This window comes from Carassius gibelio, chromosome B5, assembly GCF_023724105.1.
Source record: "Carassius gibelio isolate Cgi1373 ecotype wild population from Czech Republic chromosome B5, carGib1.2-hapl.c, whole genome shotgun sequence".
Lineage (NCBI taxonomy): Eukaryota > Metazoa > Chordata > Actinopteri > Cypriniformes > Cyprinidae > Carassius > Carassius gibelio.
The window spans coordinates 18,547,140-18,567,036 of NC_068400.1; the positions used below are offsets into that span (position 1 = coordinate 18,547,140).

At 37.3% G+C, this 19,897-nt stretch overlaps 2 protein-coding genes and 2 long non-coding RNA genes across 4 annotated transcripts in view; 3 read left to right on the plus strand and 1 right to left on the minus strand.

Annotated features, from left to right (window-relative positions):
- The first annotated feature begins 335 nt into the window (after positions 1-335).
- Positions 336-2,576, plus strand: LOC127958758 (uncharacterized). The gene is made up of 4 exons (XR_008154149.1): positions 336-493; positions 1,512-1,581; positions 1,925-1,983; positions 2,225-2,576. It is a non-coding gene; the product is annotated as an uncharacterized LOC127958758 (long non-coding RNA).
- A 1,016-nt stretch (positions 2,577-3,592) lies between these two features.
- Positions 3,593-8,704, plus strand: LOC127957070 (uncharacterized). Its single transcript, XM_052555430.1, has 13 exons — positions 3,593-3,745; positions 3,813-3,914; positions 4,688-4,920; positions 4,997-5,175; positions 5,352-5,445; positions 5,531-5,881; positions 5,985-6,102; positions 6,230-6,321; positions 6,465-6,582; positions 7,023-7,127; positions 7,551-7,715; positions 8,069-8,251; positions 8,395-8,704. The coding sequence occupies exons 3-13, from the start codon at positions 4,714-4,716 to the stop codon at positions 8,604-8,606; spliced, it is 1,824 nt and encodes a 607-aa protein (XP_052411390.1). The 5' UTR covers positions 3,593-3,745; positions 3,813-3,914; positions 4,688-4,713; the 3' UTR covers positions 8,607-8,704.
- An 872-nt stretch (positions 8,705-9,576) lies between these two features.
- Positions 9,577-11,561, plus strand: LOC127957191 (uncharacterized). The gene is made up of 3 exons (XR_008153732.1): positions 9,577-9,796; positions 10,743-10,881; positions 11,444-11,561. It is a non-coding gene; the product is annotated as an uncharacterized LOC127957191 (long non-coding RNA).
- Positions 11,562-14,376: 2,815 nt separating this feature from the next.
- Positions 14,377-19,897, minus strand: part of LOC127957121 (coagulation factor V-like) — a 6,341-nt gene continuing 820 nt past the window's right edge. Inside the window, exons 1-7 of the mRNA XM_052555509.1 lie at positions 19,744-19,897; positions 18,806-18,962; positions 17,135-18,289; positions 16,397-16,444; positions 16,186-16,265; positions 14,676-14,719; positions 14,377-14,495 (exon numbers count right to left, since the gene is read on the minus strand). The exon at positions 19,744-19,897 is cut by the window's right edge and continues 820 nt beyond it. Of these exons, the coding sequence (XP_052411469.1) occupies positions 14,447-14,495; positions 14,676-14,719; positions 16,186-16,265; positions 16,397-16,444; positions 17,135-18,289; positions 18,806-18,962; positions 19,744-19,897 (1,687 nt within the window). The 3' untranslated portion in view covers positions 14,377-14,446. The remainder of the gene's footprint in view (positions 14,496-14,675; positions 14,720-16,185; positions 16,266-16,396; positions 16,445-17,134; positions 18,290-18,805; positions 18,963-19,743) is intronic.

The following is a 19,897-nucleotide window of genomic DNA, read 5'->3' on the forward strand; positions in this document are numbered from 1 at the left end:
GTCTTCCAAAACTTCATAAAAAATGTCATAATCTTATCTGTAAAACTGTGAATTTTATGAAATATTTTCTAAGGCCATGTCATGTGTGTTTTTAGAGAAGGCTAATCAGATTGATTTATGGCCCTTGTCATCCCTGTAAGATCTCATATGTAAACTCTTCTGTGTATTTTGTATGTGTGTTGGCTTTGCAAAACTCCCCATTCATGATTCTATTGTTCTCACCAAACGAGTCTTTCACACCTCCGCCAGGTACGACACATTATCCGCATTATTCTTTTATCATTATTCTTTTGTTTTTATTCCACCTTTATTAGCATTGATTGTGGTTTTTCCAACCTGGTCTCATGGGAAATACGTACCTCTGCACACTTTTTTGCAGCGCCACAAATATGTACCAGCTGGTACGTATTGCCACAGTTTTGAAACACAAACGTCCACTGGGGTCGCTAAAGAGAAGGACTGCATGACATTGTGATCGACAGTAAGAGCAGAGGTATGTACACTAGTATATCCCATTATCCTAAAACTGGTTAACTGGTGTTATTTTTGTGATAAATGTTAGTGATATGTGTTGTTTTTCTGAATCATGTTTGCTTTAATGGTAAATGTAACGTTAGAATCATGTGTGTGCTTATGACGTCGGTAGGACATGCAGGCGAATGCCTGGGTGATTTAGCTGAAGTTCATAAAGTTACATCCATCGCATAAGTTACATCCTCAGAACCCCGGCACACTATCATCATATCGCCAGTTAGGAGCGCATCCATATTTGCAAATAAATGCGAGATATTGCATTACTTTGAATGCTTAATCTGTGTCGTATAGAACTACAGATCCCATGAAACTGTCGCTCGAGCGCCAACCTCCCGCTCTTTCTCGAGGCCAATAAGGAAGTGACTACAACTGCAATTCATCGACTGGCCGCTTGAGTTGGCGGCAAAAAGGGAGTCAGTCCCATAGACTCCCCATGTTAAAATGCCCAACTTTACAGCAGAAAAAAACATGTTTACAGCCTGGTTCAAAAAATGATTTTGGCCAAAATAGCTAATTTTGCCCTTCATGACAACTGTGAAGGGGGTGAATTTTTTTATAACTCATCCGTTTAAATTATATTAAGAAGTAAAGTTCTGCATAATTAAGGGCGTGTCCACTTGAGTGACTGGGGGATTGCCGCTGTTGACACTGCCATCGCGCTGGGTGGGCGTGGCTTCAGCAAGTAGCCCCCGCCTTTCTGCCCATTTTTGATTGTCCGGGAGAGTCGCGACGGGCCTCTCTGCACACTTCAGGTGTCTACGGGTGACGTCACTGACACTACGTCCATGTTTTTATACAGTCTATGCTGTCGACCAATTAAGTACGTGATGCCATAATACTGTGCGTACAAACGTGTATTTTCTTTTCTTTTTTTATGCACAACATGGTGTTAATATTTTTTGTTCTTACACTAAGAAACTATATTTCCGTGTAGCCAAATGCCTTATATTAACAAACAATTTAACATGTGCTTGCAGGTTCCAGTCATATCAAAGAGGAAGAAGAGTAAAGTTTTTTATTTTTTTTTAGCCTATCAAGGAACAGGAGGTTAGTCTTTCCATGCAGCAGCAACTTGTGCCATAGCCATAATTGCATATGAATGCGTATTACTACATTTATTTATATATTGTACATGCATTTTAATGTAGCAGCTTTAATGTAGTTCGATGTTTCCACTTTCCCTGCAGCAGCACAACCACCTCTAACAAATGTTGCTCTTGGCTTTGTGAGCCTACTTTGCCTGGAATTTCTATGTTTTATATAGCAATTTGGTTACAGTTCTCTTACTAAAATAAGTTGCGTTGATTTATTTTTTCAGATCGTCACTGACCCTGTATTTTCTTATAAATGTATTGTTTTCATAAATTAATTCAAAACTTTTTTTTAACAGATTTGAAGATCATCTGTAATCTCACTATCGCTCTGCCTCATTCAGTACAACGCAGACAGGTGAGTTGATTAATGCTAGGCGGTTGCTCTGCTTCGGACCTTAAACACTTGCATCACCAACGCATTACCGGCACCCAATTACCTTGCATAGAAAACATTTATTTAAGCATTGCCTGGGTAGGGAAAGAAAACCTCATCAAGGTTGTTTCCCACCTTAACCATGGATGTGAAATCCTCTGCAAACCACTACCCATTTATTTTCATTTGTTTTTATGTGTACTTTGTTTTTTATGGTCCTCAGGTATTAAAAAATAAATGACTGAGAGAGTCATCTGATCAGCCTACAGAGAAAAATATGGAGGAGGAATTACACTGTGATCTTGAGGAAATAATGGCTGATTTGGAGGAGATGCAGTTATTTTGTATAAAACTATGTAGCATGCTTTCTGCATCAATCAGTATTTCACTAATGTGGGAAAAGAAAATGGATCATTGGAATTTGTTACTATACCACTGTTTGTATTTTTTGCAACTTCCATAAATGATATTCTGAATCATGTTATTATTTCTTAAAAATGTATATAGTTCGGAGTCATTGTTCTACCTCTTATGTTTGAGTAATACAGAGTGAGGAAGCGGTCAAAACACCACCTAAAAAACAGAAAAGAAAAAAGATTGATCTTAAACTTAGGTGGAAAAAAAGAGAAGCGCAAACCAAAGAAAGGTATGGTTTGAGGTTTTAGATCCTTTGATTTTTCAATAAGTATTGTGTAAATCAAATAATTTTTTCCGTTTACTTCTCTCTAGACCGATCTGGAAAACCAGTTGCCTCAACCATTGTCTCTTCAAGTAACCCTCAAGAAGCTGAGCTCGGTAAGCAATTGTTTTTGATTTAATGTAGGATTATTGTATTTAATGTGTTCAACCAAATACTGTTTGCTAAAAAAATATTGCCTATTAATACAGTGCATATCTTTGACTTTATACCCTGAAGTCTGTCTATACTAACAGACCGGTAATTTTGTAAAATACATTTTCATATGAGCTGCTCTACAGTCGAAAAGAGTTCCCCTCTCTGTTCCCTATAAGTAATCCCATTTCATGTTGATTTGCATCTTTTCTGTTGTTTGAATGCAAGATACTGCATTAAAATTGTATAATTCTAGAAACTGCAAGCACATCTGAAGCCTCAACTTCCAAACAACATTTTGGAGATGTAGATGCACAACAGATTATTGGTAAGTTTACCTTAAATGTTTTTAACCATCGGAACTGTATCACTGTCTTCACGAAGTCCCTCTGAATGAACAAAAGTGCCAACATTTTATGATAAATATTAAATGTACAAATATCTGAGATATTACTTGTTTAATGTTTTGTGAGTTTGTGCACTTGGTTTACGAGCTTGTAACAGGTAAGGAGTTGTAATCTAATTTTATTTTTTATTGCAAGATTTACAACTACAGCAACTCCAAAATGCAATGGAGTGTGATGAACCCAGATCAGCAGCATCTCATGATTGGGCATTGAGGCAAACCTTGTCTGAAGAACGCTGGGAGGAAGCAAGGCCAAAACTTTGACAGTTTGCTTGCTTCAGACTGTGTGCATTATGGTCCTTGTGATCACTGCAGCTTGAAACAAGCAGTCATCAGGTGCAAGGACTGTTTCCCGAAACCCCGTTACTGTGGCCAGTGTGATGTTTCTACACATCAACATCTTGTTTTTCACAACCGAGAGACTCTTATAGATGGATTCTATAAACCTCTCCCACCATCAACTGCTGTGCAGGACCTCAGTGGCCAAAATGTCATATATGAACAAGGTAAGAAGTACTTGAAAGCTTAAAAACATGTTTTCATTTTAGTTCATATATTTTTTCTTTCATCTAGTGTGTCTGCTGCCCATTACACGACCAGACAAAATTTGTGATTGTGACCCTCAAAACCTGGCTGTTGTAGCTGGACGATCTGTTGTGCTCATCTGTATAAATGGTATGACTTGCAATATTTCGTATTGTATTTGTCTATTGGCTTAACCTGCTGACTGATGTCTGAAAAGTATCAACGGCTGTCTTTACAATTGGCATTAACATGCGACCTGTATCCGGATGTTGTCCACATACACATAGAAAAGACAAGTGTAAACGCATTTATGATGGCAATGTTATCCGATCAGTGTGTCCAGGTTCAGAGGGAGTCGAGGACTCGTATCTCAGTGTAATGTAAACGCAATACAGCCATCGGTTCTGGATTCACAGGTGGACGTCACACAAGACCCAAGACCCACCCACTGTCTTTATTCCACCTCCTCTCTCTAGGAATTGGTGCACATAGCTGTGTGGTTTTTCAATACAGATATGTGCAAAATACATAGATTCGCAAATATACTGAAATGTTTGCTTTCGCACCCTAAAGTTCCAGAACCCTAGCCTGACGTCATCATATTGAGATTCTAGTAAGAATATGAGTCTGATATTGCTCCATTAGGCTGTGATTATGGGGCTTGTTTCAACCGAAATGCCTCTGCACCCAATAGAATAGACCTACAAGCAATCTTTTTTCTTTTTTTTTTCTGGAATGCGAGATCCAATCTGTTATCCAGATACAAAAGCCACTTGATGTGGACAGGTGTAAACACACCGTGTCCTGATTGGCATATTATCCGATCTGCTTGAGCAAATCACGGTGATCGCATGTTAATGCCAAGAGTAAACACAGCCAAAGTGTGTTTACTACTTATTTATTTTCTTTTGAAATCTTTGCAGGTCGCTATGACGTCTTCCTGCCAGTGATGAATTGCAGAGCTTGTCTTGCATCATGGACACCTGAGGTGGTTGACCTGTTGTTTAGTGGTTACTGGCCAGGCACTGTCGAGTTTCAAACCATATACAAGGTAGACCTCTTCACGTCGTTTGAGGACCTGAAGATCACTGCACCTGGGCTTTCAAGACAAGCATTTGTGAAAATGTTACAACAGCGCTCACAACAATTTGGAAGGGTAAGACTTGGAAAGTAATTCGCATTTATGCAAATCTTACTGGCATGTCACTGTATTCAAATTTTTATAATTTCAGAGTGGTAACATTTGTGGCAACGTGTTCCAAAAAGCTTTCCTTGAATGGACATATTGTCGTCATAAAAGAGAAAAACTCTGCGGCATTGATCACTTCTCTTGCCCAGCTTGCACCCCAGATACAGTTGCTGTGTCTGCAGACGGAAACAGAAAACTATACAGATTCAGCAAAACAAAGGGGTATATTATAACATTTACATTTAATAATTTAGCAGACGCTTTCATCCGAAGAACAATAGAAGCAATCAGACCAACAAGAGGGCAACAATATACATGTGATGTAACAAGTCTCAGTTAGTCTAGCACAGTACACATAGCAATGTATTATTTTTTTTATTTTTTTTATCTTCCTGTAGGACAGAGGAACAACCATTTTTTGATGGAGTTTTTCTGGCTAATGACAAAGATGTAGCAACATTTGTTGATTGTGTTCGTGAGAAGACCATCCCAGTAAGATATTTGTCAAAAGATTTGGGATTGTACACGGTGAATCAGGCTCTAGTTTGTGAATATATTTGATATGACACTGTTACAGGTACATGGAAAAGGCATCTGTGGAACATCAACATGGGCTGCAGCCAGGGAGACCTCTAAAAAGACAAACACTAAATGTGATGAAGAGGGCCTAGAGGTGGCAGTTTGCAGGCACAGCATATTGCTTAGAGGGTTGAACATGTTTAGGGGCGAGATATTTGCATACCCTCTGTTTCTGCAGAAGGAACTGGCCACAAAAACAAACTGCAAGTTCTTCTGCACTGACATCATGTGTCGATATTGGCCCTATCTTCAAAAGGTGGCTCAAGCATTCCCAGAAATGCAAAACCTGACTCAGATGAAGCCATTTCTCTCAGTTATGCATGCAAAGGGGCACTCTACAAAATGTGAGGTAAAAGTATATTCTTGAACAATATGGTAACTAAGCCTTTAACCATTTTGATATCCATGAACTTGATATTTTTAAGTTTGGACATTTGGTGTGCATGCTGTAGGTGCAGTGGGGTGGCAAAAATCAAACAGGGGCAGGCACAACAATTGGTGAAGAAGTTGAACAAGTGAACAGCTTTTTGTCCCGTGTGGCTCTAACTACAAAATACATGAGTAAGGCTGGTGAGTGGTCCTTTTTTACAGTTCTCATGTATTGTTAAGACAGCTTTTCTTTTTTTCTTTTTTTTATTCAACATACTCCGTGACTAACCACTAATTGAAAAGCACATTTATGCCTTCATCATTACAGCACGAGTAGATATGATCACATTGCATGCCAGAGGATGGAATGAGCGCAAAAAAAGAAACCTGCACAAGTACTTGTCTACACGGTACTTGAAGGTAAGTAAAAAAAATAAAGATTTCGTCAATGAAGGTTAAATTTCATTTGTCTAAAGTCCACTTATAAGTTGTACATACCAAGTATCTAATACTTTCAGTATTCCTGAAGGTTTTTGTGACTTTCCATTAATTATTCTTTTGAGACTATCCAAAAGACAAAGGAAGTCAAGAAAGACATTGCGGCTATAAAGAAGTGCACGCAAAGTTCTGATGAGGAACTGCAACAGTGGGTCACTGATGTGAGACAGTGGGCAGTTGACAGTAAGTATGTACTTTTTTCTATAGATAGATAAATGTGTTTATTTTTATTTATTTATTTTTTTACTTGTGAAATACTCCGCACAGCAGTAGGAGAACCTCACTAAGAAACCATGCAACAACAAAAGTGAAAATCAACGAAGAAATGGCTCGAAATGCTAAGTTAATAATTGAACTTGATGTAGCTTTCTCCCTCAAATTTATAATACTTACTCACCCTTGAAAAATTAGCAAACAGAAAAAAAAATTTCAGATTCTTTGGCAGAACATTTGTAGATGTCCTTTTTGTTTTTACATGTGTTCCTACTACATTCTTCTTATTGAATCCTCCTTTTACCATATTTAATGTATAAGGTGTTTTATAGAAATAGTATAGTTGTTCTATTTTTGATAGCACAGAAAATGCATGATACTGATCAAATACCTTCATAAATACTTTACAGCACCAGATGACTTCAGAACAGATGATCCAGTGGCGTTGCAACATCTGATTGAAGGCCTATTCTTGGGCATCCAGCAGAAAAAGAGGGATCTGTATCGAGTAACCGGTAAGTAGCCTCCATGCCTTCATGTACTTGTGGAGTTCATTTTAAAATGTGAGATCTATAGCTGTATCTAAGTAATTTAAATTTGATCATATCTTAACAATGAACAAAGTCTTCCATCTACACTGTGCACTTAAGCCACTACATAACCTTTCTACATTGAGTGAACAGTCCTGCCTTCCTATATGTCCAGTGTTACCATCACCCAACTCCCTCCATTACTTGAACATTCCAGGCCACATTCCAGGTTATTTATTATGGTTAAATTAACCAGAGGTGTAGTCAAAATATTGTACAATTGTATTTTTAGTCGCCGATGATATGTGCGCTTTATAACATAATTTGTAAGGAGCCTTTTGGATGTCCATTAGCACAGTGACCAAACATTATGCATATCCTCCTTAAAATTATTTGTTTTTTCTGCAGACCGTAACAAACAGCGACACAAGATCCGAAGACGGATTAGAGAGGATAAGAAAAAGCTGTTTAATGCCATATCCCAATACAATGATCTTCCAACCACCACAGAATCTGTAGATTCAGTTGAAGACCTTCTGGCAGCAGAAAGCCCTATCTGGCCTTGGGATTCTGGTTTGTAAAGTTTGACATTAATAGTTTTAGTGAATCTTCATTTAAAAGATTAACTCATTAAACTCCGACTTTCAAAGGAAAGAGGCCCAACATGTGTTTTTTATTTGTTTTGGAACAGACTATAATCATTTTATTTTTAAACCGTTTTGTTTTTGCCAACTCGCCATTCCTCAGATTAATGTGTCAAGGTGGCTCGCCCTTTTTTTTTCACACTGTAGATTCAACACCAATCACTTGTTGCCTATGTTGTAGGGACAAAGAATTGTACCATTATTGGATTTTACTCTCAAAAAGGCAATAAGAGGTAGTATTTTAATATGGTGGTTAATTCAATTTGTCATTTGTCTTGATAGAACCTGACACTTCCTTAGGCATGAAGAAGAAGGTTTTTGACAAGGTGATGCAGCTGGAGAGACTGATTGAGGAAGAGGCTATACTTTTAGAGGAAATGAAACAACATTGGACTCATCTTACAAGAACCTGCAGGGCCTTGAAGGACCAGGCTAATGTACTAGCAGATGACCTGGCCACACAGAGTGAGTACTAATTTCTTAATTCTGTTTACTTCATATAGTTATATTTAACTGCTTGCAGATGATACAAACTGCAATATTGATGTTTTGGTTAATTGTTTTTTTTTTTTTTTTTTTTTTTTTTTTTTTTCCAATTTGATTTTTAGGCTACCCTTCAGGACTGTCTGGTCAAGCTTACCATGGCCTGCACAGTGCTGTCCTCCAAAAATGTGAGGAGATCAAAACAGACATGGTAGCTGTGAAAGAAACCTACTCCCAAATAGTAGTAAATGGGAATGGTGGATCCGTTGTTGAAGAAGATGATGAAGACCCATATGAGAATGTCTCCACAGATGCCTCTACGGATGATGAATTATAGATTCTCTCTTCTCCACTGCACAAACTGGTTTCCTGACCGAGTAGCTCAAGTTAGCTCTCCCCATTGTAAATAATAAAACCTTGAATCTGAATTTTCAATCTCTGTCTGACTGATTCTTAATTTCTTTAGTAAAATAATTATCATCATTATTTCAGTTTTGGTTATAATTTGTTGTTGTACACATTTGTTCACCACATATTTTCTACATTGACAAAATAGACTTCGGCTGCAGTAAAACCTTTATTCTGACTTTAAACCCCTATTTTGCCAGCAAGACGAGCTGTGGTGCTCCAAAATATCTGAAATAAACTAACAATATAACTTTTTCTTAACATAGATCATCTAAATACAGTGTAAGTACGTCTTCGTCTGTACTATATGGTTGATATATTCCGTAGATGTTTCTTTTTGCAACCTTATTTACAGCAATACTTTGCTAACTGGAAGAACTACAAAAATGGCGCAAATTTGTATCAGGCCGCATTGCGCTGCTATAGGGAATTGTAGTTTAAATCAATATAACCTATTACTTAGAATTGGAAGTTATAAACAATTAATTAACAGTACACCTAGGGATATAAGTGGATGTTAATAGCATTTGTGTGATAATATTTTAAATATGTAACTGCTGAATAGGTGAAAATAAATTTTGACCATAATTTACTGCACCCCCTTTTAGTGACTCTATCCACAAGAGTATAGTCACATAGCTAAAGTGAAGGGCTCTTTACAACAATTGGTCCCATGTCTGTAGCCCCTTCTCTTCCTGAATGACAAGGCTTTCAACATGTGCTGAGGTCACAGTTCAGAGGTCAATATTTCAAAACAGGACCCATTTCTCATCTTCATACTGGCATATATTATTCTCCAGGCCAAGACATTTTCAACAATGTATTTGGGTTAGTCCTACATAAAGCTTTAATTTCAACATTTCATGGACACAGCCCTGACCCAGCCATAGTTTCAGTGAGGCATTTGGAGGCCCAACCTCCAACCCCACAGGCAATGTCATCAAAATTGTATTTATTACAGTAGTGTACATATGTATGTACCACGCCCTAGTAAAATATGCACAATTTAAATGTTTTTGCATGAGCCAAGAACTTGTGAGCATCTTTATTCATCTAGAGTCAGTCAATTATGTGTCAGCCAATTATGTGTTCAAATGGTACTGGAAGTTCACACAACAGGTAATGCTATCACAGTTGTGTTTATTACAGTAGTCCACATACAGTATGTATGTACCACACCTAAGTAAAATATCCACTATTAAGTGTTTTTGCATGAGCCATGAACTTGTGAGCATCTGCACTCGTCTAGAGTCAGTCAATTATGTGTCAGCCAATTATGTGTTCAAATGGTACTGGAAGTTCACACAACAGGTAATGCTATCACAGTTGTGTTTATTACAGTAGTGCACATATGTATGTACCACACCTAAGTAAAATAGCCACTATTAAGTGTTTTTTCATGAGCCATGAACTTGTGAGCATCTGCACTCGTCTAGAGTCAGTCAATTATGTATGTGTCAGCCAATTATGTGTTCAAATGGTACTGGAAGTTCACACAACAGGTAATGCTATCACAGTTGTGTTTATTACAGTAATGCACATATGTATGTACCACACCTAAGTAAAATATGCACTATTTAAGTGTTTTTTCATGAGCCATGAACTTGTGAGCATCTGCATTCGTCTAGAGTCAGTCAATTATGTGTCAGCCAATTATGTGTTCAAATGATACTGGAAGTTCACACAACAGGTAATGCTATCACAGTTGTGTTTATTACAGTAGTGCACATATGTATGTACCACACCCAAGTAAAATAGCCACTATTAAGTGTTTTTGCATGAGCCATGAACTTGTGAGCATCTGCACTCGTCTAGAGTCAGTCAGTTATGTGTCAGCCAATTATGTGTTCAAATGGTACTGGAAGTTCACACAACAGGTAATGCTATCACAGTTGTGTTTATTACAGTAGTGCACATATATATGTACCACACCTAAGTAAAATATGCACTATTTAAGTGTTTTTTCATGAGCCATGAACTTGTGAGCATCTGCATTCGTCTAGAGTCAGTCAATTATGTGTCAGCCAATTATGTGTTCAAATGGTACTGGAAGTTCACACAACAGGTAATGCTATCACAGTTGTGTTTATTACAGTAGTGCACATATGTATGTACCACACCCAAGTAAAATAGCCACTATTAAGTGTTTTTGCATGAGCCATGAACTTGTGAGCATCTGCACTCGTCTAGAGTCAGTCAATTATGTGTCAGCCAATTATGTGTTCAAATGGTACTGGAAGTTCACACAACAGGTAATGCTATCACAGTTGTGTTTATTACAGTAGTGCACATATGTATGTACCACACCTAAGTAAAATAGCCACTATTAAGTGTTTTTTCATGAGCCATGAACTTGTGAGCATCTGCACTCGTCTAGAGTCAGTCAATTATGTATGTGTCAGCCAATTATGTGTTCAAATGGTACTGGAAGTTCACACAACAGGTAATGCTATCACAGTTGTGTTTATTACAGTAATGCACATATGTATGTACCACACCTAAGTAAAATATGCACTATTTAAGTGTTTTTTCATGAGCCATGAACTTGTGAGCATCTGCATTCGTCTAGAGTCAGTCAATTATGTGTCAGCCAATTATGTGTTCAAATGGTACTGGAAGTTCACACAACAGGTAATGCTATCACAGTTGTGTTTATTACAGTAGTGCACATATGTATGTACCACACCCAAGTAAAATAGCCACTATTAAGTGTTTTTGCATGAGCCATGAACTTGTGAGCATCTGCACTCGTCTAGAGTCAGTCAGTTATGTGTCAGCCAATTATGTGTTCAAATGGTACTGGAAGTTCACACAACAGGTAATGCTATCACAGTTGTGTTTATTACAGTAGTGCACATATGTATGTACCACACCTAAGTAAAATATGCACTATTTAAGTGTTTTTTCATGAGCCATGAACGTGTGAGCATCTGCATTCGTCTAGAGTCAGTCAATTATGTGTCAGCCAATTATGTGTTCAAATGGTACTGGAAGTTCACACAACAGGTAATGCTATCACAGTTGTGTTTATTACAGTAGTGCACATATGTATGTACCACACCCAAGTAAAATAGCCACTATTAAGTGTTTTTGCATGAGCCATGAACTTGTGAGCATCTGCACTCGTCTAGAGTCAGTCAATTATGTGTCAGCCAATTATGTGTTCAAATGGTACTGGAAGTTCACACAACAGGTAATGCTATCACAGTTGTGTTTATTACAGTAGTGCACATATGTATGTACCACACCTAAGTAAAATAGCCACTATTTAAGTGTTTTTGCACTTGAAAACACAAGTCCTGAACTTGTGAATATCTGCATTTGTCTAAAGAATAAACCAATTATGTGTCCAAATGGTACTTTAATGGGAAGTTCATTCAACAAGCAAAAAACATAATTGTTTTTATTACAGTATTGCACATATGTATGCATCAAGACAAAGAAAGATATTTCTCCATACAGTTTTACAGAATGTCAGCTAAAGTGGATATGATTTATGACTATATTGATGTACATTTAGATGATGCGATATGGAAAGCATAACAGAAAAACATGTATGGTTTAATATCGATTTGATGGTGTTCACTAACAAGTATGCTGAAACTACAAACAGTATATACATATTGCATACATAGCTTACATACATACACAAAGTATAATATGGAAATATTGAAGTAAAGTACATTGTAATTATTGTACTTCATCAGATTTTTTACATGCAAAAAATAACAATGATTTATTTAAAGCAAAATACCGGTAATGCATTGTAATAACATGCAAAATTACTTTTAACATTATTAATCCGCTACTTGGTGATGTCAGTCAGGAGAAACAGCAGCTTTTCTGTTTTTGTTGTCAGAAAAATAAGAGACAAATAAATGCAAATATTCATAAGAATAGTACAATTTCAGTTTTTGCTGATATCTTCTTTCATTTTTGAGTTTTGAATTTAAGAATTAAGGCAGGTAAATATATCTTAAAAACTTTTAAGATATAATTGACATTGTATAAAAGTGCTGGAAAGGAAAATACCTTTACCCACAGTTAGTATGTTGTCCTTGTTTCTAATAACAATACATAATCTGAACTTTTTAGCAAAGTGCCATTATTTATATTGTCAATACTTTCCTGAAGATATGTGGCTCTTTATTATCTCTAAGCTATGGGTGAAAACACTTAGTAGCTTTGGTTTGAAATGTAAAAATCAAAGTGCACTATTTTCTAACAGTTGGGTTTCTGATGAAAATTCCCTTATACTGTAAATCCCTTCATAAAAAGCGCTGTTTGATATAAAAGCAAGGCAGGTTTATTTAGTACACATCTTCAGTGCACTGGTCCTGTCCTCAATGTAATCGAAAGCGCCTATACTGCTGTTTGCATTTACAGTCTGTCTGTGTTGACTTCTGAGTGACCTCCGATTGATGAGACTGTTGAGCCCATAGGTAGCATCCTCTGTCAAGTCACCGAGACCTGTAGACGAATTGCAAGGAAAAACAGAAAGAAAAACATGACACATCATCACACAGCAGTCAAAGCCCCGAAAAACATGACAATTCCAAATATCTACAAATATTATTCAGTGCTGAATTAGTAACATCAAAATAAACTTTTAATCATTATCGTTACTTGTCAAAAGAAAATCCACCTTCATGAAAATTATTCTAAAATATCATACAAGTGACTATAAAAATTTTGGTGCTAGAGCTTGTGAAATTGTAATAGACAAGCATTTAATTTGTGATTACTACAGCAGAATAACATATGACATATGACAAAAAGATTATCACAGGGGTCAACCTTTATAATAAACACAAAACTATTTTTGTGTCAGATATAATTTTCAGAATTTTCTTACCATATACCCATTCTCTGATTTCCAGGTGAAGGTGAGCTTTAAGGGTTTCCAGTTCCCAAAGTGGATCTGTATAGCTTTAGAAGTCTAAAAAGACAAGATAATTATTATTAGTGTATGAACCATTATTTTATATTTGTTCTCTGATCACCTGATTTTCATAATACAGGTTATTTTGTTTAATCCTGTTGAGCTTGTGTAAAACAAGTAACATTTGTTTCTTGGAAATTGAAACAGTTCTCTTTCTAATGTATTTAAATCTATTTATAATTATATGCCAATATTAAATCAATTTGATGCTTTGAATGCATAATTATTGCATTGCCAATGAATAATAGATCAAAAGACAACTACTACTGGTCTTCTATCCAATTACAGAGGCAGATAACGATAGTACATCTACACGGCATGCCAACTACTGTTCTACTTCCTGCCCTGGGGTGGAACCAGCACCATCATGATGTTCTCCGCTCAATGTCATCTGGACAGAAAGACACAAACCTGAACATTAAAGTCATAAAGTAGAGCAAATATCTCCAACTACATCAAATTTTATTAATCTAAAATTTTAACAGCCACAAAATATAATAGGTTTCTTCCTGTACCATGTCCTACCCATCCACCAAGTTACAAGAAATCCTGCTTACAACCAATATATAGACAGTACATATATAACTACATACACAGACAAACACGTGAGAACATAACAGACGTACAGACGTAGATATAACAGTTATTCAAACAAAACTGACAATAAACAGAGGATTTTTAATTAGGTTATTTATAAAGATCTGTGTGTACTCTATATAGCATATGCAATTTAGGCAATGAATAACAAGTCAATAACTTTGTTTATGTTTGTAGTTATTTTATTCATTATAAAAGAAAATACAAAATAAAAATAAAAATGTAATTCATTATTCAAGAAGGGAGGAGGGCTCCCAGGAGTCTTTCCATTTGGTCCCACTGTAAAGAGACAATGTTCTGAGTAAAGATTTAATGAGTAACTTAATTCAGGCTAGCAAAATGATATATCATTTTATGAAATATAACTATTAAAAAAATGTTCAAACATTTTAGTAACTGTCGACATTGTTAATGTTTAAAATGTTGTGTATTTAATAAACTGTACATTAGTACACCTACCAGGTCTTGCATGGAACCCAACAAATGAGGACCTCCTCTGTTCCCTATAGAATAAACATAAAAAAAAAATCTATCACAACTCAATATCCAGCAACGTTTGTCTTGGCACAAGTCATGCAAACTGTTTTTTGCTAAGAATCATCTTAAAAAGTTATACAGCGTAGCTTTAACATGTAATAACATTTAAAAATAACATTTACTGCTGTAAGATTGTGTTTCAAAGTGGTACAGTACAGTATCATATACTGTCTTAGGGGTCTAGAGGGATCTAGAAAATTACATGAAAACCTTGTGACAGTTTCTATTCATGTTGACATTACATTAATAACATATCCAAAGAGTTATCCATATTTATCTATGCATTAATGTTTTCAGGGTTTCTGCAAGTTTCATTAAGTAAAATGTAAAATTTGTAACACATTTTTGAAGACCATTGTGAAGGAAATGTAAGACCTATTTACTTGCAAAAAAGTATGAAGCTCTGAAGGAAAACCAAAGTCAAATAATTACTTGAAAAGTACATTAATTTACAGAACTGTGTGTGCAATTGTAGGTTTTATATTGGTCAGACAGACAACAAAGAACTACAAAAAATACCATGAAATAAATTTCAACATAAATAAGACCTACCTAAACATTTAAAACCTACTACATAATACCTTGATTTATTTAAGACTTTTTCTACATATTTGATGTTAACCAAAGTATTGTTCGGATAGCGTTCTACATCATGTGAGCAATACATACAGCCAAATTATTTTCTGTTATTGTAAAGTAAACTTTGTATGTATCTTGTTTGTAAAAATGGTGACATTAGTGCTCACTCCATGAACACTAAATCCAGTCTTCAAAACATCTAGTTGTCGAATCAAGTGCTCAAACACTGCAGATATTTTTAGTCTTAGGCTGTGTGTCCACCAAACCATTTAGCCAGCTGATAAGTGCGTGAGTGTGAGTGCTTGAGAGTGTTTTGGCAGTGCTTTGCTTGTTGTTATTATGTTAAATATCCGCGAAAGTGTTACTAGTTATCTCATTTCACAGATTGTTTGTTTCTGTGTTGTTTCTATACAAAATTGTCGATAAATTATAAAGTATTTGCTCTGGCTCTAGTTTAAAATTATTTTGTTCCATTATTATGCTTGTTGCTGTCATCTGTTGACTTTGTACGAGCAGAGTGTGGTGGTTGTGTGTTATTAGTCCCGCGCCTCCTCAACTGTGATTGGACAGCTGGGTAAAAAGTTACAGTGATGAGCACTGCATTTGACCCAAAATTGAACATTCTTCAACTCTTGGCGACTGGTAAAAAAACCACGAATGCTCTTTGCATCAGCGTGAAAAAGAAACTCAGCGGCGTGTGCAAATATGCCAGTCGCGTGAAAAAATGCTTTTGTGGACACAGGTTCATTGTTCATTCATTGTAGAATCAAAAATAATTTAAATATTAATAATGAGTGAGTGCGAGTACATTGATATAAAGCAAGAGCGTTTTAAATACTTTAGAAAGACAAACCTCTCTCACTCTTCTTTTCAAAACCTTGGAGTAGTCAAAGTTGTTTTGCCTCACTCTCCAACAGCATTCTGGACACTCATCTGAAAGATAGTCAATATAACATTGAAATAAGTATACCAATATACCAGTATAGACAATACCTAACTGTGATGGCAGAATCAATGTGTAGTTGATACATCATATCATTTTAAATAAAGAAAATGTACTTAACACTTTTTTTTTGGCTTCATATTGCTGGCTACCCTCTGTTGGACTGGATCTGTATTAAAAATATACAAGATATCAAATTTTATTAAACACTATTTCTGTCAAGAGCACTATCATCAAATATGATTGACAGTTAGCATATAGTTTTGATTGGTGGTATGGTTCTGTTCTGGACAAGAACTCCCTACGCATCCATGCAGCCTAGCATACAATCATAAAAGCAGTGATAACCCAGCGTAGGGTAAACAAAACAGAACCAAAATAAATGTATTGCAGATATCAGTAATTTATTTTAATGTACAATATATTTAAGAGAAATTAAGTCTGATTCAGGGGTAATCTGAATGCTATAATGACTGACGAGAGGTGGAGCTGGGGATGGAGCAGGGTAATTCGCTCCTGAGAAACGTGACAGCTGCTGATAATACTGAAGGAGCTTATATATGTACTGTATACAGTAATGGGCGTCGTATTCCTATAGGTAGACGTAGATCAGCTGATTCGAGCCTGACTAATGTGACCTGCCAGAACTGATGCTATGCTTAATATATAAATACAGTAAGTTATTACTAATTTAGAATGTACAATATCTGTCAAAGGTTTGGCAACGCTTTCCCATTCTCTTGGATGAGTAGGTGGGTTCAAAATTTTGACTGGTAGTGTATTAAAAAACATAGTTCTTACATAAGTATTAACATAGTTCTAATAACACATTACTGACTATTAAAGAAATATACTTCACTTTGTCTTTTTTTTGCCTTCTGGCTCCGGGGTCTTGTGGCTTTTGATGAGCCTGTGGTCTCAGTGGCTTCTGGAATGACGGTGGTCTCAGTGGCTTCTGGAGTGACGGCCTCAGTGGCTTCTGGAATGACGGTGGTCTCAGTGGCTTCTGGAATGACGGTGGTCTCAGTGGCTTCTGGAATGACGGTGGTCTCAGTGGCTTCTGGAATGACGTTGGTCTCAGTGGCTTCTGGAATGACGGTGGTCTCAGTGGCTTCTGGAATGACGGTGGTCTCAGTGGCTTCTGGAGTGACGGTGGTCTCAGTGGCTTCTGGAGTGACGTTGGTCTCAGTGGCTTCTGGAATGACGGTGGTCTCAGTGGCTTCTGGAATGACGGTGGTCTCAGTGGCTTCTGGAATGACGGTGGTCTCAGTGGCTTCTGGAATGACGGTGGTCTCAGTGGCTTCTGGAATGACGGTGGTCTCAGTGGCTTCTGGAGTGACGGTGGTCTCAGTGGCTTCTGGAGTGACGGTGGTCTCAGTGGCTTCTGGAGTGACGTTGGTCTCAGTGGCTTCTGGAGTGACGTTGGTCTCAGTGGCTTCTGGAGTGACGTTGGTCTCAGTGGCTTCTGGAGTGACGTTGGTCTCAGTGGCTTCTGGAGTGACGTTGGTCTCAGTGGCTTCTGGAGTGACGGTGGTCTCAGTGGCTTCTGGAGTGACGTTGGTCTCAGTGGCTTCTGGAATGACGGTGGTCTCAGTGGCTTCTGGAATGACGGTGGTCTCAGTGGCTTCTGGAATGACGGTGGTCTCAGTGGCTTCTGGAGTGACCGTGGTCTCAGTGGCTTCTGGAGTGACGGTGGTCTCAGTGGCTTCTGGAATGACGTTGGTCTCAGTGGCTTCTGGAGTGACGTTGGTCTCAGTGGCTTCTGGAGTGACGGTGGTCTCAGTGGCTTCTGGAGTGACGGTGGTCTCAGTGGCTTCTGGAGTGACGTTGGTCTCAGTGGCTTCTGGAGTGACGTTGGTCTCAGTGGCTTCTGGAGTGACGTTGGTCTCAGTGGCTTCTGGAGTGACGTTGGTCTCAGTGGCTTCTGGAGTGACGTTGGTCTCAGTGGCAGTGGCTTTGGGAGGGTGAGTAGTTTCTGTGCTACTTGTGGCCTTCTTCTGTCTTTGAAAATGAACTTGCAGACAAGACAAACATCACACACAAGAAAAATTAAACAGTTTGCCTCAATCTCAGTGCCACTTTATTCCATATAGCCTATGAATAATTATGGAAACACAAGGAAGAGGACCTGCGGGTGAGTGATGATAACAGGCTACTATTTACAGTAATTTATTTCTACATTACAGGTGTTGTTATGATTTAAATGTAAAATTAATTATCTACAGTCTATATCAACAAATATAGTCATCGAGTTCCCAGTCAAGGTAATGCTGTCTCTTAATGTCTGATCAGAACATTCAAGATTTTCTGCCTACTTTTTATCTAGCTTGTTGACTTGGCTTAACTGCTAAAGAAAACAATTGGGTGATCACATGCTGATTCATCCTATTATGGCTGAAAGTAATGCTCATGCATCAATAGAAAAATAAAGAAAATGATACTTGTGGGTTCACATTCCTTTGTGTTCCTTAGGATTACCAGTATTTTCAGATTAATCCAGAGCTTCTTTTTGTAAAAAAAAAAGACTTACTCTTTAGCACAGCTTCATACATAACTTTAACCCTCTGAAGCAAATCAGGATCCAAAATATAGTCCCCTCCTAGGATGACATCGGCCACCAAACTTCCTTTGCATTTCTTACCCAAAAGTAGTATTGGGAAAAAATCGAGGGCAGCAAGTTTGTCAAGCTGAAATAAAAACATTATTAAATAAAAAACAAAACATGCACCGAATACAATAATTTAATTTAAATATTAATTTCATGACAATTTTAATGGTTTAATGGTCATATTAAATGTACAACTCATATCAAGGGATTCATTACTATACAACATGTTTCACCAGCCATGTTTCCATCTAAATTTGGGGAAAAAACGTCCTCAATTTAGCAGAAACATTTTACGGTCGCTTGAGGTGATTTTTGTCTTTTTCGAAAAAGAATTAATGTGCTGAATGGAACATGGTAACAGCTTTGTACAAGTTCTGACATGAAGAACAGTTAAGTCACATCACTGATCAGCTGTTTACGCAGTCAAAACATTACTAAGTGGGGGAAAAGAAACTAACCAGGAAACCCTCAGTAGCAGCGAGCAAAGAGCCCAGCACTAAATCCTCATCCGACATGCGGCGTGGGAAATGTGGTGTATGGGAAACCGCTTGGGCGGTGTTGCTTGAGACCCTGAGTCTTTCTGATCATGGCTCAGCCTCTGGAAGGTGTGAGGATGGTAATGGCCCCCATAGTGCCGAGGTCCCATCTAAGGGGTGATCCCCTCGTGGGATCTTAATTAATTCCCTCCAACCCAGTTGATAGAAATACACCTGATTGATATTTTATACTTTTTTGAAACATTTCATAAGTTCGCTTGACAATTACATGGAAACATGGCAACTGACTGTTAAACTTTACTGTGTTAATTGACTTAACTTCATAAATTCCTATTAGAATCCTGAACTTTGACCTAACCTTACCAACACATGGCTGCTATTGAGAACAACTGTCCTGTTGTTGTTTTTCTTGACCGACTCCTTCCATTCATTTTTTTTATTTTGAAAGTTGCATCTCTTTGCTGCAACTTTTGCTTTGTATGGCTGCAGTTGTTTGCAATGTGGGCAAGCTTTGTAT